This window comes from Pogona vitticeps, chromosome 3, assembly GCF_051106095.1.
Source record: "Pogona vitticeps strain Pit_001003342236 chromosome 3, PviZW2.1, whole genome shotgun sequence".
NCBI lineage: Eukaryota > Metazoa > Chordata > Lepidosauria > Squamata > Agamidae > Pogona > Pogona vitticeps.
The window spans coordinates 16,032,679-16,060,600 of NC_135785.1; the positions used below are offsets into that span (position 1 = coordinate 16,032,679).

General features: G+C 39.8%; 1 protein-coding gene across 1 annotated transcript in view; it reads right to left on the reverse strand.

Annotated features, from left to right (window-relative positions):
* The window catches only part of FNDC3B (fibronectin type III domain containing 3B), a 351,384-nt gene that overhangs the window by 11,632 nt on the left and 311,830 nt on the right, over window positions 1–27,922 (reverse strand). The window contains exons 24-25 of the mRNA XM_020793802.3: window positions 12,262–12,428; window positions 8,060–8,187 (exon numbers count right to left, since the gene is read on the reverse strand). Coding sequence (XP_020649461.3) covers window positions 8,060–8,187; window positions 12,262–12,428 — 295 coding nt within the window. The remainder of the gene's footprint in view (window positions 1–8,059; window positions 8,188–12,261; window positions 12,429–27,922) is intronic.

Here is a 27,922-nt window from a genome sequence, read left to right on the forward strand (position 1 = left end):
AACTGTGCTTGATCTTCATTAAGGTTAATTAAAACGAGTCAGATTAATACATGGTGTTTTGAAGTTTTCTTCTAAGAAATAATGGTTAGGATGAGCAGCTATTTGTCATAGTTCAGAAGACACAACAAGAGGAAATAAATTTAAAAGGGAAATGAAATTTTCTGATCTTCTCACAGCCATATCGGCTGTGAAGGTGGAGAACATAAGAGCCCTGCTGGATCAGACCAAGGGCCCATCTAGTCCAACTTCCTGCATCTCACAGGGGTCCCACCAGATGCCTCAGGGAGCACATGAAACAACTAGCTACCTGTCTCCTGATACCCTTCCCCTGCATCTGGCATTTTGAGGTACCTTCCTTTTAAGCCTGGAAATTATACATCCCCATCATGGCATGGAGCACATAAACCAATGGTTTCCCATGATTTCCTCTTCCCACAATAAGCCATGATTTAGCATTATATTTGAATGAAGTAATTAGAACTTACTTTTAACTAAGGATCTATTGTGTGTGCTGTTAGTTTCAAAATCTCTCAGTTTCTTCTACAGTCATGCCCCGCTTAATGATTACCCCGCATTACGGCGAATCCACTTCACGACGATGTCTTTGCGATCGCAATTGCGATCGCAAAACAATGTTTTAAATGGGTTTTTTTCGCTTTGCGAAGATCGGTTCCCTGCTTTGGAAACCGATTCTTCACATTACGACGATCAAAACAGCTGATCGTTAGATTTTCAAAATGGCCCCCGGGCACTCAAAATGGCTCCCCGCTGTGCTTAGGGACACATTCCTCGCTATACAGGCACCGAAAATGGCCGCCATATGGAGGACCTTCGCTGGATGGTGAGTTTTTAGCCCATTGGAACGCATTAACCGGGTTTTAATGTGTTTCAATGGGTTTTTTATTTTCGCTTTACGACGTTTTCGCTCTACAGCGATTTTGCTGGAACGAATTAACATCGTTAAGCGAGGCATCACTGTATTTCTACACATGTGAAAAATTTACTCTGTTTAAAAAAATCTAGAGAAGTGTGATAAGTTCATTAAGTCATGCTGGGATTTTTCTATCACCAGCTGGAAACAATCTCTTGCATCAAGGATGAGGAGTCCAAAACTCCATAACATGCCAAAGGTTCCTCATACCTACTGTAGAGCCTTAAACTCTTCTGCAAAACATCCCTGTACCTACCAAATCCAAGGAAGAGTTCTATCAGAAGAAAAGGCTCCATTATTCCCACCATCCCCTTTTCTGTCTCATTACACAATGTTGTAAGCCAGAAAGTAAATAGTGAAAGCAGAAGGCCTTAAGTGGCTGTAGCACAATTAGGCTGACATATAAAATAAGCCACAGCCAATTAACTGTACTGATATGAATTTTAACCAATTAATTAAGCACTGATTATGAGAGATTAGTTTATTGTGATTTTATTCAAATAAAACGTATCTTGTCCATAATCTGAATAAGCAATCCAAGCACACTAATGTAAAGTGTAGCATGAAAAAAAAATTAGGCATTTCCAGCATTGTCTACGTAGCACCTTAGAATACACAGAATCATGTTTATATGCATGTGTTTTACCTTAGAGACTAGGGTGAAACACATACATATAAATATGAACATAAACATGCATCCACTCCTCCTCTTAGAGATGTAATAGTTATAGACCTCAGCTGGGAAACTGATCCTGGAAATTCACATATACCATATTTTAATAAAATATCCCCAAAGAGATTTTTTTAAAAAATAGAGACTGATAGCCAATAACAGGATTTCGGCTTATACACTGGGACATTTGTAGTGCTGCCCCTTAAAAACAACTGAAACATAAACCCTCTGTTACAGCAACTCCAATGGCTGCCGATCAGTTACTGGGTACAATTTAAAGTGCTGGTTTTAAGTTATAAAGCCCCAAACAGCTTATCTCTAAGACCACTTCTCCCTCTATGAGTCTGCCTGGGTGTTAAGGTCATCAGGAGAGCCCTTTCTCTCAGTCCCACCACCTTCACAGATGTGTCTGATGGGGACACAGAAGAGAGCCTTCACGGTTGCTGCATCCAGACTTTGGAACTCCCTACCACTGGAGGCCAGGCTAGCCCCATCTTTGCTATCCTGCAAACAGGCAAAGTCCTTTCTCTTCAGGAAAGCCTTCCCTCAGTAACAACCTGTGCGTGATTTTTGAGACTGTTATGCATTACTGCTTTGACTGGATTCTTAGTACAATTGGTTTTCCATTTTTGTGTTTCCCATTTCTCAGAGTGACATTTTTAAATTTTTTTGTATATTTATTGATCCTTGCCTTAATGTTGCCTGTTAATGATGTAAGGTGTTTCCTTATTCATTGTTCATAGTTTTTAATAATGTTCATAGTGTTTAATAATGTTATCTTTTAATAATGTTAACCACCATTGTATATTCACTGCTTTCAACTTTAAATATTGTCTTTCATTGTTATAATCTGCCTTGGGTCCTTTTCAAAGAAAAGGCAGGGTAAAATATTTTAAATAAATAATAAATAATAAATCCATATTATAACATCTCAATTCCTCTGTAACTTAATTTTCACTGAATTGTTTTACAGATATAAAAGTTAAATTCTGTAGCTATCTAATCTTAACCAGACAGTTGAATAGTTATGTAATTTGGGCAGCTATGGGATGCAGCAAACTGATACAAAAGCCACATTTAAATCCTACTCCCAGACAACTCAAAATTCAGCTTTCCTCCCAGATCTATTTCTGGGATTCTTCTCCCTATTTCTGCGACTTTTTTCAGACACTGCTCAAATTAAACTACTTAAGCTAACACTCACAACCTTGAGGGCTAGAAACATGTTTCAGACATACCTGCACAGATTCAGAAGATGTCAAATTTTACACCTTATACCAAATTTTGCAGTTGTGTGGTTATACTAAGAACATAATAATACAGTCCCAGTCCTCTTGAATACAACAGAGAGGTGTTGTACAACTATAAACACAAGGATTTTAAACCTTGCAAAGAACAGTGGTATATTAAAGGGGATATAATATAAACTGGGCAACCACAGAGAAGTGTTTACACAAACTGTTGCACGTGCCAACATATCGGAGCTGGGATATTTACTGGTTACAAGTTCTGGCAAAAGAAAACACAGTGTCTACACTTAACTTTAAGGTTCAAGTCACACCCATAGCAATCTTCTGTGAGAGAGGTATATTTATGTAACCAAACAGTTCTCAGGAAGGAAAGATAACTACCCCACTCAGATTGTAGTTGACTGGGCGACATGTTTACTGCTCCCTGAAACTTTCAAAAGAAACTTGTCTATGATGTTAATACAACTTCTCGACTTAGCAAAGTTTATTAATTAGGCAAGTTCAATGTGAAAACTGTCCTGAAAACTGTCTCAAACTCAATCTACCTGGGGGCCGCTGGAGACAGAGTCTGGCTGAGGCTGGGCCGCATCAGATTTTCCGCCAAGCTGAGCAAGAGCCCAAGGAAGCCACCTGGGAGTTTCCTTAGCCTGGCTGGGGCTCCGAGGAGGAGGAGGAGGAAGCACTGTCGGGCGCTGAGGCAGCTGCTGGCCGGGCTGGTGCTGGGGGTGCCGAGAGAGAAAGAGAGCCAGAGAGCCGTTTCTCTGGAAGAGGTGGTGGCGGCAGCTGCTGTTGGTGGCTTTGTTGGAGGCACTCTTTGAGGACGGGCTGGGAGCGAGCTCCGCTCTCAGGCATCGCTTGGCGGTGGCTCAGGTGCTTGGAAAAAGGGGCCAGCAGCGTGCCTCACTCACCGACTCTCCCCCAAGACAGTGCCTCTAGCACCCTCCATCCGGAACTGCAGCCTGCCAGCTGGCAGACAGGGGGGCTGGCTGGCAGGCTGCAGTTCCGGATGGAGGGTGCAAGAGACGCTGTCTTAGGAGAGAGCTGGCGAGCGAAGCGAGGCTTTTTTTTTTACTCTTGACAGCAGAGGATGCATGGGCGCTTCAGGGGCAGGCAAGTTGGGGGCCACAAACTATCATCTGGCGGGCCGCAAATGGCCCCTGGGCCGCATGTTTGAGACCCCTGCCTTAGAGGGTTTCCTTATAGCTGTGCAATTATAAGTACCTGGTAATGCCTAATGAAACTTGGATATACAGTGGTGCCTTGCAGAACGAGCGCCCCGTAGAGCGATGAATTCGCTCTACGAGGACGTTTTCGTGATCGCAAACGCGATCGCATACCAATGGCCCCTATGGCCGAAAATTGCAGAGCGAAGGTCGGTAAGCGGTTCGCTTACCGACCTTCACTTTGTGCCCCGCCGATCAGCTGTTCTGTGGCTACAAAATGGATGCCGGAAGCAGCAAAATGGCCACGTGCAGCGTTTTCGTGCCCTCATTAAGCGAGAGGAGGGCGCGAAAATGGCTGCCGGCCATAGAGGAACAACGCTGAATGGTGAGTAAAGGAGCCTTTTGGAACGCATTAAACACTGTTTAATGCGTTCCAATAGGCTTTTCTGTCCTGCTCAGCAATGTTTTCACACAGCGAGGGTTAATCCGGAACGGATTAACCTCGCTGTGCGAGGCACCACTGTACATTACATTAGCTGCAACATCAGGTCTGACTATAAGGGCAGTTCCACACAGAGAGCACGGCAGAAGTCTAGCCACAAGATCTAAGTCTAGGAATGGAGATAGATGACAAATCAGCTTTTTTTATTTTACTTTTTAAATAAATTTCATTTCTAAAGAATAAAAAGACAATTGACCATATTACAAATAGTAAATACAAAGTTATTCCCCACAATTCTCCAAATCACATATATACCATTTCCTATCACTATTTAAAGAAACATCGACCAACAATCTAAATTTCTTTTCAATCCACATGTCTCAAAGTCTATTTTGTTGGCATATTTTAATAATGGCTTCCAATTTTCAGTGAATTTACATTGGCTTAATCTAACTTTATTAGTCATTTTTTCCATCAGCAATGTATGCCACATTTTACTTGTAAGCACTTGCAATGAGAGATCTTGGGCTTTCCCCCCAATTTTTAGTGATTTCAGATCTTGCGGTGCCTATAAGATTTGCAATTAATTCTTTATATTCGACAAATCAGCTTGTTAGTAAAACTACCTGGGTGCCAATGATAGCTTAAAATCAAGGAGTATTGCCAAGCTACACTCAGAAACTGGCATAACGGTTCCTCAGAGGCTGAGAAACCCCTCAAAAGCCTCAGTAAATAATCTGCAACAAGCATTTTGTTGACTGCTTCTATTTTACAAACAGGCTTTTGGGTATTGTTTGCAAACAGATTATCACAAACAGCTGCATGTGGAAGCAGTGCATTGAAAACCTGAACAACAACCACCTAGCTGTAGTAGTAATAGTAAATGTGTAGTTCTTATCCACAAGGTTGTGTGCTCAAGTGTTTTGCAAAAATTACTCTTTATCAGAGCACCAAATTGTTACTGAATAGGCTAGGTTTGCACAACACCCCTGCAGAGACATGCAAATGTACACCTTAGACTGTTTTAATTGTCTCCTCAGTGACCAGCTTTCTGAGAAGGGGTTTTGAATGGATTGTTGTGCTCTGTTGCTTTTAAATGTGTTTTTGGCAATGATTTTAACTACCATTTTAACATAATACAGTACTTGTTTAATTATTTTTAATACTTTCTATACTTATTCTTTTTAGCATTTAAATACTGTCTTTTTAATGATGTAAGCTTTTAAAGGAGAAAGGTGGGATAAAAGTATTTTAAAGAAATATGCAAACTAAAAAACTAGCCAGGCCAAAGAAATGGATAGCTTAAGAACTGGGGGGGGGGGGGGGGAGAGAAAAAGTCTTGGTTTTCAAGGTCAGCCAAGCCACCCAAAAGGAAATGATAGGAATATATCTCCATTTTGATTCCTCTCGCTGTGTGATTTAAGGAAAAGATCCTTTAGTAACTCTTCTCATCCATCAAAGAATCCCTGCAAATACTCTCTGCTCTGCCAGTATAGACCTTTTCAGAGCAGCCTGGATCTCAGAACCCTCTCAGCCATGTGAGTTTGGTTCTTTTGAGCCTCTATTTCTCCTCATATATATTTTTATAATCTATTGTCAGCATGCACAGGGAAATATAAATTGAAATAAGAAAACTCATATTGGGTGAAAATTCCTCTTTGCTCTACCACGCCAATCACAGCATGTTCTTGGTTATTTCATAACTTTAGAAATACATGCATATTATTTATCCATCTCCCATCTAGTACTTCTAGTTAATTTCTTTTTTAGAGAGCAATCAGGAGACTGCCAATATCCTCAGCACTGCTAAGATACAGCTGGGGCATTTATTCAAAAACGTACAGAGCAAAGGAACAGGAGGAAGAGGAGAAGGAAGGAAGAAGTTTTTAAAAATGTGTGTTTGAAGACAGAGGGGAACGATTTAATCAGTACTTAAGACAGCAGACAGAAGGTGCCCTGTGGCTATAACTAGTTTGCATATTTTTATTTTCTAACACTCATCCTCTGCATAACAGTCGCATGAATTTGCTGGACATTAGGCCCACAGCTGGATATTATGTTGCTCTCCTTCTGAGAAGACATATATCTAATTTGCAGAGTGATAATAGAATAAAACATGAAGGTGAATTGAGAAGATCTCACAATGAATCTTAGAAAGGCTCAGTGACAGAAATATTCTCCTGCTGGCATATAGTTTCCCTTATTATCTTTGCATTTTAATATGAAACTGGGAGCATCCTAAGGGTCAATACAAGAAGAACATCTGAGAACTAGTAAAGAAGATTTGATAGCATGTACACTAACCTGCAAACAAATGATTTCCCCCCTATTCTGGATCAAGTACAGGAAAAAATTACTTGCATCGTTTCATCAAATGTGACATATAAGAACATACTAAGAGCCCTGCTGGATCAGGCCAAGGGCCCATCTAGTCCAGCTTCCTGTATCTCACAGAGGCCCCCCAGGTGCCTCTGGTAGCCCACGAAACAACTAGATACCTGTCTCCTGATACCACTGCCCTGCATCTGACATTTTAATGTACCTACATGCTGGGTAAAGAAATATTTTCTTTCGTCTGTTCTTATTCTTCCAACACTCAATTGGAGTGGATGTCCCCTGGTTGTGGTATTGCATGAGAGGGAAAAGAGCTTACTTCTATCCACTTTATCCATCCTCTGCATCATTTTATACGTCTCAATCATGTCCCCCCCCTCAGGCGCCTTTTTTCTAGACTAAAAAGCCCCCACCTCCTCATAAGGGAGGTGCCCTAGCCCAGTAACCATTTGAGTCACTCTCTTCTGCAACTTTTCCAGTCCCACTATGGCATTTTTGAGGTCTAGTGACCAGAACTGTACGCTATTCTCCAGGTGCCGTCTTACCATTGTTTTGTACAATGGCATTATAATGTTGGCTGTTTTATTTTTCAATCCCCTTTTTAATGATACCTAGCATGGAATTGGCCTTCTTCACTGCCACTGCACACTGGGTTGACACTTTCATCGAGCTGTCCACCAGCACACCAAGATCTCTTTTCTGATCCATCACATACAGCACAGAACCCATCAGCTGATACAATATCAGGTTCTGAGCTATCTGACGGATCACAAAATATATATCCCAGGAATGCTACCGTCAACAAAAACCTCTACTTCAAAGCATTGTCTCTGATATTTCCGTGGGTGTCTCAGACATTCGCAGCTATTCAAAGAAGTCCTGCAGAACTTAGAATCTGCAATGATGAATGAAGTCCAATCAGATGTATGTAGCAGGGCCAAGCATGCAAAATCGACAAGCAATGATGCAACCCTTATCTGGTAAGTTTTGTTTAACTTTCTGGGCCACATGTTGCACCAGTTCTAAGACAAGACCTGAAGCTAAACTTCTAGAAGAATGATGAATCTCCTGATATGTCAATTAAAGAAAAAAAATCTTGAACAAGGTGTATCAATTTTTTATTTAAAACATCTCTCAGTTCCCCCCATGTGAACTGCAGAATTTAGACGGATACCTGGAACTCCACCTCTAGGAAAGAAAGTTACCCTAAGGAGAGGCAGTCGTTTTAGGTCACTTTTGTGTAAAAGAATATATATTTTTTCTTACCTGCTTGTACTCGGACTCTCTTCCAACGAGGATCTGCAGAATATAACCGACAGGATCTCCCTTCATGGGAAGTACTGCTTCCCACATAATTTCACAGGCATTTCCTTCCAATGGTCTCACTCGAGGTGCTAAAATATAGATTTCTACAAATGAACTGGGTGAAGCATAAGGAAACACTGCAATAAATACCTAAAGAGGCAGCTGTGTTATCTGTTGCAACCTCTACAACAATGGCGATGACAACAACAAAGGGACTTTGTCGTAACATTTAGTTTAAAAGGTTTAATTCTTTGTGATCTTTTGTGAATTACAGTTTATTTTGTCAAACACACAGGATTGTAATCCACAGAAACTCATGCCGAAATAAACCCGTTAGCATCAAAGTGGTTTTGTTAAACATACGACAACAATTATTTATCATTTTCTTCCTCTACAAAGTTTATTTTAATTTGGAAAAATATATTTAACATATTTTACTTTATTTCTTTCTTAGAATTAGAATACTACCAAAGATAGGTCCAAAAAAACACCAATCAGATTGAGCTAAACTGCAGTCAGGGCTACCTAAGGTATTTTGCTGCCTGTGGAAGGGACAAGATTCTCTCTCGCGTACGGGCGCGCACACACCTTTTAATATTCAGTGAGCTACAGAGTGCACGGTATACAAAGCTCTATTTAGTTCTGTTCTCCCTTCAACATCTGCTGCCTTAGGTAGCTACTTCACCCTGCCTCATGGTAGAACTAGGCCAGAATAACTATTTATGAAGTAAAATAACAATAAACCAGAAATTTAAGAATCAGTAAGGTCAACAAAGACTGCCAATGTAGCTCAGTGGGCTGGCACATATGGCTGTGGGGACAGGGGCTTAAAGTATGAATCTTCTTTGTGCCTCCCAGAGAGTAGCCAACAAAGATCATGTAGGATGTGTCTTGCAGACTGAATTATGTGCGCTTCCACTTGTGTGGTCTTTGGGAAACAGCACGGTCCCAGAAGAAGGACTGAGAAACCACATCTGCATGATTTATAGCTGGAAAACCCTACGAAAGTCACCATAATGTAAGAATCGATTAGATGGCATATAATTCTGAATTAATGTGAAACACATATTTTGTAGGAGAAAATCCCTTTGCTAAAGAGAATCATTTAAGTTTCGGGGGGGGGGGGGAATTATCAACTTTTGATAATTCTGAATATATCCAGAATAAAATACAGTATAAGAAAATCAAAGCTATTTGAAATGTAGCATTTAAAAAAGATCATGTAAAGTGAGATGGGCAGAGAATAAAGTTCATACAGAACTACTAGACAGAACTAGAGAGGACATATGGAAAAATATCCTTCCACATTCCAAAAAAGAGGGGGGGGATTGCCTTGAAAATATATAATAAGAATTAAAGAAAAAAGCAACAAAAGGTTAGATATTCAGACATAAGACAACTAAAAGAAGAAGGGGGAAGGGTCCTTTTAAAGGAGAAACACGGGATAGAAACATTTTTAAACAAACAAATAAACAAACAAACAAAAAGGTGGGAAGATACTCAGATCTGAAAAAGACTTTTACATGTCGGAAAAGGGTGCTGAGCTGTTAGAAATCTACCACTACATGAAAACACACGTGGGATTAGCAGTGAGTTATTCAATTGCTCCAAGTGTGAAACTTAATCCACTGATGCCAAGTCAACACCTACCGTAATTCACAGCTGTTCTCTTGTTAGAAGAGTGAAAAACAAAAGATGAAAGGGACAGAGAGAGAGAGAGAGAGAGAGGGAGGGAGGGAGGGAGGGAGGGAGGGAGAACCAAGCTGTGCTGAAGAAAAATGTTTTTCTAATAATAGAAGAATTTTTGTTTTTTTCTTCTTAAAAAATGTGTTTTTTTAAACTTCTGAGATGGCAGAGTACTATGTTCCCAATGGCAAGAGATAAACACAATTTACTTTCTTGAATTTATCTATTTGAGATTACAGTTCTGATCTGCGATATATATTCTGGCCATGAAGGAAGCACAATTTGTTATCAGAGCCCGTCATATGCAAAAGCTGAGTGTCACTCTGGGGGCAAAAAGTCACTGGATGTTGTTCATCAACTACAGCAGCCTTTGGGCTAAGCCATCTTTTTCTTTTCTTTTTCTGGTGAAAAATGCAAACCAAATTCACAACAACATTAACAAATATTTCTTTTTAAAGAAAAAATATGTGCTCTCCCCCCCTCCCTGGTCTCCCCTCTCTGCAGATGTGATAAAAAGATTTAAAATAAAAATAAAAACACTTTGCTCTTAGAAGCCTCCAGCAGAAGGGGCAGGAAAACATTTATAAACAATGGGGCATCTGGGGCAGAGATCTGAGGGCACTTTTATCATCATCAGTAATAACAAAACAAAAATAAAACCCATTTTGTCAAGTTGATTTTTAGTCATGGCAACTCTTTCTAGGATTGTTTTGAGGACAGAGTACTTAGAAATAGTTTACCATTCCCTTCTTCTGAGGGCACTCAGCTTGTCAAGACCTACACTGAAGAAGCTGGCTCTATCCTTGGGAGGCACAGTAGGGATCAAACTCCAACCCTCTAGCTCCATCTAACTCACTAAATAATCCAGCCCAGTGGGGACTTATGGGCAGAAAAAACCACACTGTATTGTCTACAAGCTGCATATCCTGTTCAGTACACCACACTCAACAATAAGCAAAAGCAGAAAAACAGCACTAAACCTCTTCTAAAGCAAAGCTCTTCCAGACACAGTAAAGGGGAGCAGGTGCAGATTAGAAAAATGAGGACAGGACATGACCATATATGTTGTGCTGAACTCGTAGGATGACTGATGGAATTATAAGTACCTGTTCACTTTGGATAGATACCCATGTGCAGTTCTCGCATCAGTCCTATCTATCTATGTGATGAATATGTTTCCTACTAAAGGAGTGAAGAGTGGTCTTTTAGGCCAGATGGGTGATGTATAAATAAATAAATAAATAAATAAATAAATAAATAAATAAATAAATAAATAAATAAGTAGATAGATAGATAGATAGATAGATAGATAGATAGATAGATAGATAGATAGATAGATAGATAGATAGATAGATAGATAGATAGATAGATAGATAGATAGATAGATAGATAGATAGATAGATAGATAGATAGATAAAGAGAAGAATAAGAATTGTTGTATCATGCTTCCATCAGCAAGCTTTAGAATGCTGGGCCTCTCATTGTTAATGTCCTTTTCTCTAATGGGAGAAGAGGACATTAGCTGAACATGTAGCTATCAGCAGTATCTTTTTTCTGTTTCATAGAATCTTAGAATTATGGAATAATTGTGTTGGAAGGGACCTATAAGACCATTGAGTCCAATTCCCTGCTCAATGCAGGAATCCAAATCAAAGCAGATCTGACAGATGGTTGTCCAATGTTCTCTTGAATGCCTCCAGCATTTTCCTGAATGCCACCACCTCCCAAGAGTATTGGTTCCATTGTTGTACTACTCTAACAGTTAAGGAGTTTTTCCTGATATTCAGACTACATCTGGATTCCTGCAGCTTGAGCGCATTATTCTGTGTCCTGCACTCTGGGATGACTGACAACAGATCCTGCCCTTTCATCCAAGAGTTAGGTGAATGGGGTTCTATATGGATCAGGAACATAGTGTCAGAAGCAGCTGTAGGCTTTCATATTCCCCTCAACCCTCTGCTAGGGTACCAATGCAGACTTGGTCTAACAGGCCTGCAATTTATATTACAAAACAAGGATGGGCCTGCAAGCACTATTTAGATGTCCTTTCCAAGGGGGTAGAGATATAAATCTACTCCATCAGAAACAACACAGCCATGTGGCACCTTAAAGACAGTAGGTTTTATCTGGCATAAACTTTATTGGACTGTAACCCACCATAGTCCATGAAAGCTTATGTCAAATAAAACCTGCTCATCTTTCAGGTATGACATGACTATTTGTTATTTTTCAATATTAATTTAGCCAGATCTACATTCTGGAAGGGTGCTAATGCTAAAGTCCCCCTGGCCCACATACTAGAGTCTTAAACCAGTAGGGAGATCTCCACTTCCTAAAACAGAAAGTAAGTAATGCTGATCTAATGATCAAGGCTCCTCATGGTGGGCTACTGTGGAAAAATAGAGTAACACTGAATGCTGCACTAAAAATGCATTATTAGTTATAGTAACGAAACATCAGAGAAGCATCTTGTTTACCTTTGATAGCAGGGGGAATGGATTTGGTTGTACTGAAGGTAAACACTTCTGAGAAAGGTCCTTCCCCAGCATCATTGACAGCTTGTATTCTAAAAGCATAGCAGGTAAATTCCATCAGTCGCTGTACCTTGTAGGTGTGACTTGGTCCCCTATAGATTGGAATAAACCTAAAAAACATAAGAATAGAAAAACCTGAGATGGCCATTCTTCATTGTTACACTTAAAAACATGAGAATGTGTTCTATGAATATTTCGGAAAAGAACGTTCTGTTCACTGCTCAGTTTCTATAACATGCATTAAATTAAAGCTTTATCCTACTCCCAGTATTAGCAAATCTAGTATTGCAAACATAGTTTATTGTTGCTACACTATGTTATGAACCAGACCTTTTACTTAAGACTGGCATGCTGACAAATATTAGCTCACTGTGTTTATCAAGTTACAAATGCTTGACCTCCAAACCAACTCATTTTTCTGAACATGATGTGTGGTACTGTTTGGACCTGGCTCTAGCAATCAGATGGCCACTTCACCTGCATGAACAGCCAGTTCTTTGAATTTTCTGCACTCCTAATAGTAACAGCAGGAACACATATAACTGAATACTAATGTTTCCAAGAATAAATCTAGGTTTGCTGAATTTGATCACAGTACAAGGGTTTCCAGGACTGGTCTCAAGTATACAACAGCTCAAGTATACAATGTCTAAAGCCGGGGTCTCCAAACTTTTCAGTATGAGGGCCACATCATATATTTTACACATTCTCGAGGGCCCAAGGAGCAAATCGGGACCCAAACGATCCCCCAACCCCACTGTCTTTGCAAATATAGTGGTGGTGAGGGATTGCTAGGGTCCCCCTTCCCTCCTCTTCCTATGCCTGGGTTGGATTAAAAGGCAAGGTGGGCCAGATATGGCCTGCGGGCCATAGGTTGGAGACCCCTGACCCAAAGCATAGCATAATTATAATAGGGATGAACAGAAATATGAATGTTCAATACATCAAATGTACTGTAGATGTGAAATTGGTTTCCTGCAAACTTTGGGAGCCAGCCTTACAACACAAAAGCCCCACTTCTGGATAGCTCAATGGCTTAAGCATCTTGCTTGTGGAGCCAGAGGTTGGAAGTTCGATTCCCCACTAAAATTCTTTTTACAGAGGCTGGACTCGACAATCTATAGGATTCCTCCCAGCTCTGCAGTTCTAAGATTATTATTATTATTAAATTACTCCCTTTCCTTATAATGCTAAAGTATGATTTGATGCTTACCACAGTTTACTATAAATATCTTCCTCTTCAGAAACCAAGCCCTTTCTCCAAACTTCTGTTAGTGTTTTCTTAAGACAGAATTTGAACTATTTGGGCTATTCTTCATCAAAGGGAGGGAAAATTCAGAATGGAAGGGGAGATATCACAATTCCTGAGGTGCCATCTGACTGGCAAAACCACAGGATCAATGCAACAGAATTTTTGGTGGGGTCATCAGTCCTGATGGTGTTCTTATGTGGTATCTTAAGATCAAAGAGCAACACAAAGGTGTTCAGCCTGTTATATGTGGCAGAGATGCCCTCCGATCCAGTTGTTCTGGTGCAGATTTTTTTTTCAGAAACAGAATTAATCACATGGCAAAAATTTATAAAGTCACTAGATCTTCTGTCCTTATATGCAGGCAGTGACAAATAGCTAATTCATAAACAGTTGGTTATCTTTTTATGTATGGCAACATGTTTGGAAATTGTCACAAATGGAAGGGAATTTGTAATGCACACAAAACATTGTATGCACAGAGAAACAGTATATGGCATGTTACTCTAACGGAAAAAGTAACACACAATTCAAATTACTGAAACAACAGATGTTCCCTATGGGGGAATTTCGCTTTCCGATGAATGGTTCCCTGCTTCGGGAACCGATCATCGCAAAAAGCAATGATTTTTTAACAGCTGATCGGCGGTTTCAAAATGGCCGCCCGCTGTGTTTTCGCACGGATTCCTCACTGCACAGGCAGTGAAAATGGCCGCGCTATGGAGGATCTTCGCTGGACGGTGAGTTTGAAGCCCCTAGGAACGCATTAATCTGGTTTCAATGCGTTTCTATGGGCTTTTAAAAATCGCATCACGACGTTTTCGTTCTACAGCGATTTCGCTAGAACGAATTAACGTCGTGATGCAAGGCACCACTGTATATAACAATGACAAGATTTATTTTCCACCAGCCTCCTATGCCAATCTTTGGCGTGATATTCTAATTTGATGCAGATTACAATGATGCGAAGGTAGTATAACAGATTACACCTTTCCAGTGAACTATTTTGTTTTTATTGTTGTTTCCATATTCTTTCAATAAAGGTTTTTTTAAAGAGATCCACAGAACCAATTGAGAGGTTCCAATGCTCTCTATGGGGCAATCAATCACTCTTGAAACTGGGAGTTGGGTGAACATGTGGCCATATTTGAATCCAGACCCTTATTTGAAGCAATATAGTCCCAACAAGCCTGCTCCTCACTTTCTTACTAAGAGTAGCCAGTACATCTCACAAACATATGCTTATATAATAATGACAACAACCCCCCCCTTCACAAACCACTGAATCTTGAAAAAGCTATTCACTACTGATCTACTACTAACCTGTCTGGTTTCAAATGTAAGAGGCAATGGGAAAACCCATTGTTATCAAGGCTAATTATCAAGGAGCCTTCAACCCTACTCATGTAGGTATAAATTAGTAAAACTTCTGTCTGGTCAATACCTTAGTATCTGATGCTATTTAGAACATCTTCTGCCAAGAATCATACTTCCATATACATTTGTGAACATGTGCATATTATGTGTTGCCAAGCCAGAACCGACTAATGGTGACCCTTATAGAGCTGTCAAGGTAAGGGAGATACTGAAGAAATAGTTTAACCAGTGCTATCCCACCCATGAGTTTCCTAAACTGAGCAGGGATTTGAACCCAGGTATCCTGAGTCCTAGTCTATTAATTTATCCATTTCACCAAATGGGATTATAGTCCATCATAATTGCCTATCCATTTCAAACGTGTACAACCTTTCTTAACCTGAGAATTACATATGCCAATGGTTTAATGTTTGAGGTCCTCACAGCCCTGTACACACACACACATATGCACAAAGCCACATGTAAGCAATTTTGATCCAGATTGCCTTTTCTTTTGCTTATTGCAGGTAAACCTTATAGAGATAGTAACACTAGAAATTCTGGGGAACAAAGATCATTGTTTTTGTCATCCCCACTCATTTTTCTTACACAACACTCTACCAGGAAGGAAGAAACAGTCATAAACAACCCTTCCATAGAAAGATGGGCAGCACTGGAAGCAACCTATTGTTTCCCAATGTCATGATCAGTTTCTTTTCAGCACTGCTTGCATTCATTTATCTCATTCAAGCAGACTCATTTATGCTGACAGCTACATATGACAATTCTCACCTTCACTGCCGAGTCCTCTGAAAGAGCTTCTAGAGACATATGGTTGACCACTGCTGAAAATATATTGCTGGACTAGATTTACATTGATCTGTTCCAACCAATCAGTTCTTATTAACTCTGAACATAATTATCAGCTAGTAAGTAATCTCTCGGCATCTAACATGACAACTGAGCTTTAGAATTTGGATGGGGTATTTCACAGAAGCTCTATACAGTCAGCAAAAACAAGACCTGGAGCTGATTGTGGCTCTGATCATTAGCTTCTTATACCAAAATTCAAGCTTAAACTGAAGAAAGTAGGAAGAGCCACTGGTTTAGTCAGGTATAATATAAACCAAATCCCTTATGAATACACAGTGGAAGTGAAGAAGAGATTTAAGGAACCAGATTTGGTGGACAGACTGCCTGAAGAACTATGGATGGAGGCTCGTAACATTGTACAGGAGGCAGCAACAAAAACCATCCCCCCCAAAAAAGGAAATGCAAGAAAGTAAAGTGGCTGTCCAATGAGCCTTACAAATAGCAGAGAAGAGAAGGGAAACCAAATGCACGGGAGATAGGGAAAGTTACAGAAAATGGAATGCTGACTTCCAAAGAAACAAGGAGAGACAAGAGGGCCTTTTTAAATGAACAGTACAAAGAAACAGAGGAAAATAATAGAAAGGGAAAAACCAGAGATCTGTTCAGGAAAATTGGAGATATAAAAGGAACATTTTGTGCAAAGATGGACATAAAGGACAAAAATGGCAGGGACCTCACAGAAGCAGAAGACATTAAGAAGAGGTGGCAAGAATACACAGAGGAATTATACCAGAAAGATCTGGACGTCCCGGACAACCCAGATATTATGGTTGCTGACTTTGAGCCAAACATCCTGGAAAGCGAAGTCAGTTGGGCCTTAGAAAGCATGGCTAACAACAACAAGGCCAGTGGAGGTGATGGCATTCCAGTCAAACTATTTAAAATCTTAAAAGGTGACCCTGTTAAGGAGCTACACTCAATATGCCAGCAAGTTTGGAGAACTCAGCAGTCGCCAGAGGACTGGAAAAGATCAGTCTACATCCCAATCCCAAAGAAGAGCAGCGCCAAAGGAAGCTCCAACCACCGTACAATTGCACTCATTTCACATGGTAGTAAGGTCATGCTCAAAATCCTACAAGGTAGCCTTCAGCAGTATGTGGACCAAGAACTCCCAGAAGTACAAACTGGATTTCGAAGGGGCAGAGGAGCTATAGACCAAATTGCTAACATGCGCTGGATTATGGAGAAAGCCAGAGAGTTACAGAAAAACATCTACTTCTGCTTCATTGACTATGCAAAAGCCTTTGATTGTGCTGAATACAGCAAACTATGGCAAGTTCTTAAAGAAATGGGAGTGCCTGACCACCTTATCTACCTCCTGAGAAATCTGTATGTGGGACAGGAAGCAACAATTAGAACTAGATATGCAACAACTGATTGGTTCAAAATTGGGAAGGAGTACAACAAGGCTGTATATTGTCTCCCTGTTTATTTAACTTATATGCAGAATGCATCATGTGAAACGCTGGATTGGATGAATCCCAAAGTGGAATTAAGCTTGCCGGAAGAAATATCAACAACCTCTGATATGCAGATGATACCACTTTGGTTGCAGAAAGTAAGGAGGAATTAAAGAACCTCTTAATGAGGGTGAAAGAGGAGAGTGCAAAAAAAGAAAAGGTCTGAAGCTCAACCTCAAAAAACTAAGATCATGGCCACTGGCCCCATCGCCTCCTGGCAAATAGAAGGGGAAGATATGGAGGCAGTGACAGATTTTACCTTCTTGGGCTCCATGATCACTGCAGATGGGGACAGCAGCCACGAAATTAAAAGACGCCTGCTTCTTGGGAGGAAAGCGATGACAAGCCTAGACAGCATCTTAAAAAGTAGAGACATTACCTTGCCGACAAAGGTCCAGATAGTCAAAGCTATGGTTTTGCCAGTAGTGCTGTATGGAAGTGAGAGCTGGACCATAAAGAAAGCAGACCGCCGAAGAATTGATGCTTTTGAATTGTGGTGCTGAGGAGACTCTTGAGAGTCCCCTGGACTGCAAGGAGATTAAACCTATCAATTCTAAAGGAAATCAACCCTGAGTGTTCACTGAAAGAACAGATCCTGAAGCCGAGGCTTCAATACTTTGGCCAGCTCATGAGAAGAGAAGACAACCTGGAAAAGACCCTGATGTTGGGAAAGTGTGAAGGCAAGAGGAGAAGGGGACAACAGAGGACGAGATGATTGGGCAGTGTCACCGAAGCGACCAACATGAATTTGACCCAACTCTGGGAGGCAGTGGAAAACAGGAGGGCCTGGTGTGCTCTGGTCCATGGGGTCATGAAGAGTCGGACACGACTTAACAACTAAACAACAACATTTAACAGGAAGCCCTGTTGTATTCATACTGGCTTCATCTGGTGTCCAAATTACAATGTTAGGGAACATCCAACTATCCTTTCCTCTCTTACACTTGTCTCTACCCACACAAGTACCTTTCTACTAATATGTCAACCAGTGGATAGGAACTTGCATGATGCAAGACAGTGACAGTGATATTTTGAAATCCTTGATGCATCACTACCAAGGTTCCCACTAAGATGGGCATGCGTGCGTGTGTGCACGACTCCACTTCCCTCCACGCTGCTGTCTTCCTCCTCGCATAGTGATTGTGTTAGGTTCCGGTTACGGCAGAACCCAGCATGTGGGAGGGGGAGTTGCGCATAAATGTGGGGGTGGAGTCACACGTGAGAGAGGCGGAGACCCATCCAGCAGGGCTGAAAATTAGAGGGTATGTTGATCACCACACAGTCTTACAGAGACTGATGTTTAGTGAACACAGCTTTTCTTCCACTGAAACTGGAGAAGCAATGAGTTTTAACTAGAGGAAGAACTGTCCTGACAATTAATCTTAATTACGCCTGGAAAACTCAAGTTGTGATTAAAGCAATAAGAGGAGTTTCATCTTGATTACAAACATTTAAGCTTCAAAGATAGCTGATACCTTGGTTAAATTTGTGCAATTCAATTAGAGCCTGAAGTAGGCATTTTGTATTCTTTGACCATTTCTCCTTGTAACATTTCAAAGTAGGCTTGTGGGCTGAAGCCCAGACAAGGAAGATACGTGTGTGTGTTTGCGTCTGCGTGAATGCTGTGTAATTTACTGGAAAAGCAAGAAATCTTCCAGGAATAAAAGGATCTATACTAATTTGTAAAGATTATTCCAATGCATTACATCAGTCCTCCTTAAGACGTATCCTCCAGAATGGATCGCTAGAATTATTACCATAGCATAAATGAAGGTACCATGATTGAGTGGCAGCCAACCTAAGACCATCTTATACAAGCAGAATGAGATCTGAACCAGTGACTTCTGGGAACAGTGCCACACATTACTAAACTGTGATTGGTGTAACAGTATACAACCCAAACCACAGCACCGTATGCAGAAAAAACAACAACCTGAAGGTACCGTAATTAAGATCAAAGCTGATCCTGAAATGAGTTGGATAACTGGGATCCTCATTGCGTGTCTATAATTCCTTCCACAAGAATCCCACTGCATATCTCTCTCTCTCTCTCTCTCTCTCTGTTATTATGGCAAAGAGTTGGCACAGACAAAAATCAACATTTCACCAAGCCTGCGAGCAACCCAAGCATTTCAGACTTCTCCTTCTGTTAGTATTTGTTGGGGAATTCAATGGTTTTCAATGTGTTTCAATGTGTTTTTAAATTTCGCTTTACGACATTTTCGCTTAACAGCGATTTTCCTGGAATGGATTATCGTCGTTAAGCGAGGCACCACTGTATCTAAAAAGAATTCAACAAATATTAAATTTAAAATGGTAAATAAAATCAATACTAAAGGCCTCTACTACCTCTGATTGAACTTCCCGATCTTCCTTGGTTGGGTTTTCTCCTAAATAGGCAGGAATGGGGATTCAAGTCACATTACCTGCTGTCAAGTCGGACTTCAGTTGCACCGGTGACATGACTTGTTTTTTTTCCTCCAGAGACTTGGGCCCATCTTGCGACTTGGAACCCACCCACCTCTCCCTTTTTTTGGGGGGTGGTGGTGTACTTGTTTAAAATAAGGACTCACATTTGGGACTTGGGACCAAAGGCTCAGACTTGGGACTGAGACACAAAGATTTGTCAATATCCCTGAGAATAGGTGAAATTGTTCGATTTCTCCCAAACTGGGCAGACCTCACTGTCTGGTAGTGGAGGCCTGATATTTCCTAGCTAGAGCAAGTGTTATAGTACTCTGATTAGGCCTTGACAGAAGACCACTGCTTTGCAAATTCTCTGTCCCAGGGAACAAAGCCCCTAAGGTTTACTATTTGCTTTTAAATATGAAGCATCACCAATCATTTGTACATAAATTTTTGGATTCCGGGACAACAAAGACTAACATGTTTCATTTGGCAAAGTCTTTCGTGGGCTCTAACCAACTTCCAGATACCATGAAAACATGCATAAATTGGTCATCTTAAGGTGCCAACGCATGCTTTGTTGCAACAGACTATTATGACTCTCTACCCGCCTTTGATTCTAGGAGTAGTGAATTTTAAACGTCTAAATAAGCCATGTTTATGGAAGAAAACACTGCTACCCAGTGAGCAAGGAGGCAATACCCAGAAATATTGCTCACCTTGTGCCTTTTTCCCATTAGCAAACAGAAGCCGTCCCATTCTCTGGCACTCTTATGTTGTATAAAGTAATAATGTATGTGTGTGTACACAGAGAACAGTGTTCCTAGAAAGCAACGCTCAGGAGATAACAAAGTTGCCATTTTGCAATCAACACATTTTAAACTTACATAAGGTTCTTCCAGGAAACTAACTGCCTGCATAGCACCATACTGAATTTCCTTTTGACGTTTAAAATGTTCAAATTAGACCTGGGAATTATGAAGAGAATCAAGGTTTGCTTTGTTCTTTATGCTTGGCTTTTACATATTTATTGAGGTGTTTCTTTTTTTTTTTTCCTAGGGAAGATTTCCTATTTTCTGACAGATCTGCCTTCATACGAAAGCCAGTTATATTTTCAGTTTTTTAAAAAAGCAACTGTTGGGCAATTTCAGTAAAAAGGTAAAGTGACTGTGTTATGTAAAGTGATGTACATAAAACAGAGTATTCTGCTTTACCACCTGAGTGGAAATGGAGCCATGATTTGTATTCCTAATGGAAACGACAGTGGTGCCTCTCTTTGCGACTGCCCCGCACTACAATGAATCCGCTTAATGATGATCTTTTTGTGATCGCAATTGCGATCACAAAACGATGGTCTAAATGGGGGAATTTTGCTTCGCGATGATCGTGTTCCCTGCTTCGGGAACTGATTCTTCGCAAAATGATGTTTTTTTAACAGCTGATCGGTGGTTTCAAAATGGCCACCAGGTAATTAAAATGGCTCCCCGCTGTGTTTAGGGACGGATTCCATGCTATACAGGCAGCAAAAATGGATGCCGTATGGAGGAGCTTCGCTGGACGGTGAGTTTTTACCCCATTGGAATGCATTGAAGGGGTTTTAATGCGTTTCAGTGGGGTTTTTATTTCGCTTTACGATGTTTTCACTTAACGGTAATTTTCCTGGAATGGATTATCGTTGTTAAGCGAGGCACCACTGTATACCGAAAGGGAAATGAGAGGTGATGAAAACTCTTTAATATTCTAATGAGTTAAACTTCTGACCCGCAAATGTTTTCTTCATAGTGCAAGCAGTAGGACCGTTGAAGCTGAGGTTTACGCATCTTGAAAAGTAATAGGTCTCAGTAGTTAAATAAGATTATCACTACAGGAGAGTAGACAACAAACATTTCACACGTGCTCTTAAAAGAAGTGTCCAACTCTTCTTCTTTTAAAGGTCCAATTTTGTTTATGGGGATAAAAGAAAGAAAGAAAGAAAGAAAGAAAGAAAGAAAGAAAGAAAGAAAGAAAGAAAGAAAGAAAGAAAGAAAGAAAGAAAGAAAGGAAAGGGAAAGGAAAGGAAAGGAAAGGAAAGGAAAGAAAAAGAGAGAGTAGTCCATGCATACCCCAGGAAGCTAATAATCATCATCATGTGCCATCATATCAATTCTGACTTGTGGCAATCTTTCTCAGGGTTTTCCAGGTACAGAATACTATATACAGAAATCATTTCTTTCTTCTGGGGGTGCCCTGGCAGCTTATAATTTTTATCAAAGATTTTTTTAAAAAAATCAGTAGTGAAAACAAGTCCATAAGTTTAGAAAACAAGTTTTATTGTTTTTACTGTTCAAGTTACTTCTTTTAAAACGCTCTTTTTTGTTGTTATAACATGTTGCATAATGATAAAAAAGAAACAGAAGGAAAACAATTTATTAAAGTGTGGAAGAGCGTGAAATTCTGAGCATACTTCAAATGGAAAAAATGGTGACTGTCACATCATTGTATGTGCATATATCGAATTCTCTTGAATCCGTCAATGACAGCATACCAACCGGAGAGTCATAATTGCTGCTTTTTCACAATGTGAACAGTGTAGTAAGAGTTCTACCAGGTGCTAACTCTTTTAACAATGCAATGTAACCAACCCCTTCTCAAACAATTGGAGTGAAAACAAGCAATTTTACAGAGTCAATATTTAACAAACAAATATATTTCCCCACTGACTCTCCAGTGTCAGGTGCTACTGCCATTAATCAAATGCTTACTTTGCTTACTGAGAAATTTTCCTGAATTGTTCCTATTTAAGTTACCCTTAGGTGTTTTTTAAAATAATTCTTTAATGCTGGGATCCCCAACTCCTGGTCCATGGCCTTGGCAGGATCGGGCCATGGAGACAGATCTCCTGCCCCCCCGCACGCACGCCCCCCCAATACACACAGAGACACACACACCTGTCCACGCACGCACGACTCCCACATCCACACACAGATGCCCTGCCCACTCACCCACGCACACATAGATGCCCTGCCCACACACACACACACACGGGTGTCCTGCCCACCCAGGCACAGATGCCCCCCCCGCACGCATGCTAAACCATTCCCGCGGTAGGGGACCACTGCTTCAATGGACATTATTGTTTTCATTCTTTTCTTGTTTTATTATTTTACTTTATTATTTATTATTATTTTATTCAAGCTATTAGTTGTATCTGTTTTTATCGTAAGCCATTTCAAGATTTTAAAATGAAAACTGGTTTGGCTATTAGGACAAAAATACTCCTCAGTAAATAAACAAATACTCTGAAGCTATTGTAACGAGGCACATAGCATGACACTTTCAATCTGGTTGTTACTCAGAACCAAGGAAACTGTAAAACCTGATTCTACAATTGTAGAATGTTACTCAACCATTGTTATCTTACCATTGTCTATAATTCACATACAAGAAAAGCTTGTAAGGGTAAAGTTCATGAATGATGACTTTAAATAACGCATCTGATTAACATTCATGTTAATCTATCATTGTTTTACCAAAGTTCTAGGTCATTGAGCTGTTGTATACAGTACTTGAGACCAGTCCTGGAAACCAGTGAGTTTTTTTACACTCATTGACTTTATTACCAGTCACAACCTTGATGCCATGTATAAACATTTGCCATATTATGTCTCCTTCTGTCTGATGAAGTGGATTTGTCACGAAAGCTCACATTAAACAATTTAAGGTGCCACTGCATATTTGTCTTTTTAAAATTTTTATTGTTATTTTGTTTTCACCTGACTGTAAGTGGTTCTCATTTACCTACTCATTTGTTTTCACCTGATTCTGTAAGTGATCCTCATTTATTTTCCTTAAACATGAAGGACATTAAATCACTGGAAAGCACAATTGGCCACAGCACATACCATATCGCTTTAGGTAGCAAGTGTTTTGAAGTTAGCCCACCATCTACAATTCTAGTCTAAGATGGTGAATCTAATGAAAGTTGCAGAGATTGTGCTTTGGCATAGTTCAGCGGGTCGGGTCTACAGGTGTTGTGTGGTCATCCTGGATTCCATGTCCCACCTGTTCCCATGGGCGCACCATCAGAAGCTGCACCATGGGCTTCCCTGTCCCGCCTCTTCCTCTAAGTAAATGCCTGTAGGAGGAGGTAGGTCATGGAATCTGGGGCAACACACAACACCTGTGGACCCGATCTGCTGAACCGCACTGAAGTGCTAATCTCTAAATGTAACTGTGCTTCATTGCTCTACAGCAGAGGTGGGGAGCCTCTGGCACCCCAGATATTTCAGATGACAAAAGTCACAATCTCTCACCATTGGTCATTCTAGATAGAAGCTGTATCAAAAATTAGAAAAATGCTCTCTGCCTTGCTCTTTAGTCTTTTGTTACCTAGAAAAACTGCTCAAAATATTTCATGAAATTGCACTGTATGCGTGAGACTTCAGAACACATTTCCCTCTTTAGTCAGATGATATAAAGAAAGTTAGTCAACGGCCACTATTAATTATATGATCAAACACAAACACACACACATGTACACAGATATGTACTAAAAAGTGGTGCCAATTCATGATGTATCATGTAAATAATACTTTTTAATCAAATAGTGCATCATTACCTTTTTGTCATTGCTGCTTAATAAGTTTGGCTATTTCAGACTCAATACTATAGCAACCATATGGCTCAGCCCTAATTGCTAATTTCCTTTCCTTCTCTGCTAGCCAAAGCCTTCTAGTATTTGCATACTAATTATTATGAATGAATATGATAATGTACCTATTTTTATATTTTTAAAAATCCATTTCTAAAGTTCTCCAAGTTGGACGGAAACCAGACACTGCTGTTAAAGTGGGTGCTAATAGTCTTGATTCAATTAAGGGTGTAAACCATTTTCTAATTAGACTGCTTGAAAACCGGTGATAACTGGGTAATAGATGTATTTATCAGCAGGCAAGACATCTGTGTATCTTTACAGCTTTGCATACAAACTGCTTATATCCAGAATACTTTTTTTCCCCAGAAATTGCACACTGGGTCCCACAAAGGGAACTGACTTAGGTGAGCAATACCACCACCGATTATCGGCCAAAAGTTAATTAACCCAGCCCTTAGAAAAACCAATGGCTGTGTGGAAGGGTGTGATTTAAAAGCCTTGGGCAGCAATAATGTTGATACCAGCTGGAGGTCAAGGGCAAAGGATGCCAGGTTTTGGTATCAAAAGCTAGGGGATGGAATAGTGACCATAAAAATAAATATATGCCTCAACTATTAATAAATCTAATCTATTTGATACCATATAATTTTTTTACAGTATCTTACAGTAAAAGGGATGTCCATGTATACACTCTCCTTGGTGGTAATCTGTATGTGGTTTTGGTGACTAAGTTCTCTGTCTTCATAAAATTGTTATTATTGTTCATGTTCATTCTATATCCCCAGTGTGAACGCTACTCTTGGATACACACCTTAATCTGGTGAGAGGGTCTGAGTATGTCCTGGAAATCAATGTTGTTCATGCTTTTCTATACTTCAGTTCAATCAAGACCTCAGAAGGGTTTTTAACAATTGCATTTTTCAGAGGTTATAAATTCATAGGATCACCATAAATTTGAAATGACTTGGCAGCTTATAACAGTTCGTATTTTCTAGTGAAGTCTCTGTGGGCTACTTTAACATACCATTAAAATTTAGATGGATTTTAAAAGATGTACATTTTACATTTTTAGGATGTGTTTTGTAGGTTATTTGCTAACTAGTTTGAACTTTAGAAATGGCAGGATAACTGTTCAACATAACAAAACTAATAAGTGTTATAGCTTAAGTGCGTCGCCCATAATTCCTTTCACAACAGGTAAATGAATGAAGATAAGCAATTAACACAGGAGCAGAAGCAGTAAGAAGAAAAGGTCACGGTAAACATGCCCAGTCACGATACTATGTTATACACACACACACACAAACACACACACAAAGAGAGAGAGAGATTCTAATAAACAACTCAGAAGTCTTCCCAGGTTAATCAGAAAACCCACAAGGGGAAAACACCAAAAACAGAGGTGGGAAGAGGTGAGTAACAGCATTATCTTACAAAACAACCCCAGTTCATTGCACATATTATTTTACAGGTCACAGTCAGAATGCAGCAACATTTTGACCTTTCCTATGAGTAACAAATGGCTTGATTCAGCTAATGTTTGTAAGGGCAAATATTAGCTATTGGCACAGATAATAATAACTAGCGTACTTTTCTCATCCTTCCCAATCGTAACAAGTTAATAGTGTATAAGTGCCACTGTGTCATTCTACCCTTGTCCATAAAACTAAAACTAAACACTTTGGTTACCATAATGCAATATGACCACCCAAAGCAGACGCATCACAGTTGATGCTTGGCTCCATTATTGTAAAATGTACTCAGATCAAATCAGGCAAATTGTGTTTCCACTGAACATTGTTTATTTGGTAGTTGAAAATAAGGTATGTTACAGTGAATTATGAATATGTTCACAATTCATAGAAATTATAACTAATTCAAATAAATTATTCATTTTTTGCCTCTTAAAATAAAGCAGCAGATAAACTAATGAAACTTCTATTATCAAGAAAATGTTTCAAGGACTACAATCCAATTTGTTTCTCATATTTGTAAAACTCCACTTGATTATTACAAATTTGGCATTTAGGGGGTGCTAAAGGCATTTTCATTATGTAGTTTTGTTCCAGTCTGCTTGGAACACTACCTGGGCCGTGCAGTGGGGCATAGTAGTTGAGAGTGTTTGACTCATAGGTAGCTGCTCATGTCCTCACTGATCCATGAAACTCACTAGGTGGCCTTGGGCTAGTTATGCTCTCTCTCCCTCAGCCTCATCTATCTCACAGACTTTTTCTAATGAATAAAAGAGGAGGATGAGACAAATGTATGTTGCTTTCAGCCCCCAAGAGGAAGAGGAGGATATAAATGTAATATGTAACTATTAATTTTTAAGGCCGCCCAAAAACATAGTTAAAATGGGTAAACTGGAGAGACCCATAGGGGTTCTATTTCAAAATAAAACAGCATTTTCTTCAAAGGGTCTATTTATTACCCCAAACTTGCAAACCTTGGTTTTGCTATACAGTAAAATCCCTGTAATTAGTAATTCCTAAGACAGCTACGCTTCTACTAGAATTTTAATATAGATTTTAATACCCCGCCTAGCATGGGGAATGCATGTGACACCACTATTTGATAAGGGTGAAATATAAGCTTTTCCATTCATGCTTTTACTTATTGGGCTGGGTATTTAATTATTTAAACCAGCCTTTCTCAAGCTCACATCCTGTGAAGTTGTTGAACTATAGTACCCTAGAGTGAGCACGGCCAGGTTGATAGAAAATGACGGGGAATTAAAACACAACATATCTGGGCAGACCTCAGGTTAGGGAAAGGTTGATTTTAAACTGTTGGTGTTGCTATCTAATTACGTGTTGTGTTTCATTTGTTAGGTTTGACTTTAAAGAGTTTTTAGATTAACATGTTCATTTTGTAATTGTAAAGAGATTACTTTGATTGCATCTTATGTTTTTAACTATGCTAACAAATTATGTTAGGTTGGCTTTCCTCTGAAAGGCAGCCCAGAAATCCTGGTAAAAAGGAAGAAAATTTTAAAAAAGTATTCCATGAAAGCATTCATCATTATAATCCCTCCTTCAAGAATATAGAACCTGACTGTTGGGGACCTAACAATTGCTGGGTCCTTAAAACTGTATTCTATGACTATAGCTGTTTTGTACACTGGCAATAGATTTCTAACCCCATGAATTGTGAAGTGATCCACAACCTCCTCTTATTTGATTGTACTGGATGTGTTTCAACTCTTAAGTCTCAAAGATGCAGATCCACCTTATTACATGCTCTGTTGATGCTTAGCTGTCCAGTTTATGAAATAAAGAAGAAATGAGACTGTTAAACAAAGCTGGACTCATCATTAACATGTTTCTGTGGGCTGGAATGATGCCATCGTAGGGAAATGGTATGAGTGATAGACACAGTTGCTCCTGACTTGTAAACCACTGCTCCTGAATGTGTTCTTTATGAACTCCCTGGTGTTCCAGTGAGCCCAGAGTGATGATGGATCAAAGCTGATGTATACAGTGATTATGGAGGAAGATATGCAACAAGTCAGCAAAGTGGCTGCCTATGCAGTGTAGATAACCACGAATAATTATAATACAGTGGTGCCCCGCTTAACGATTACCCTGTTTAACGATGAAATCACTTCATGATGTGTTTTTTGTGATC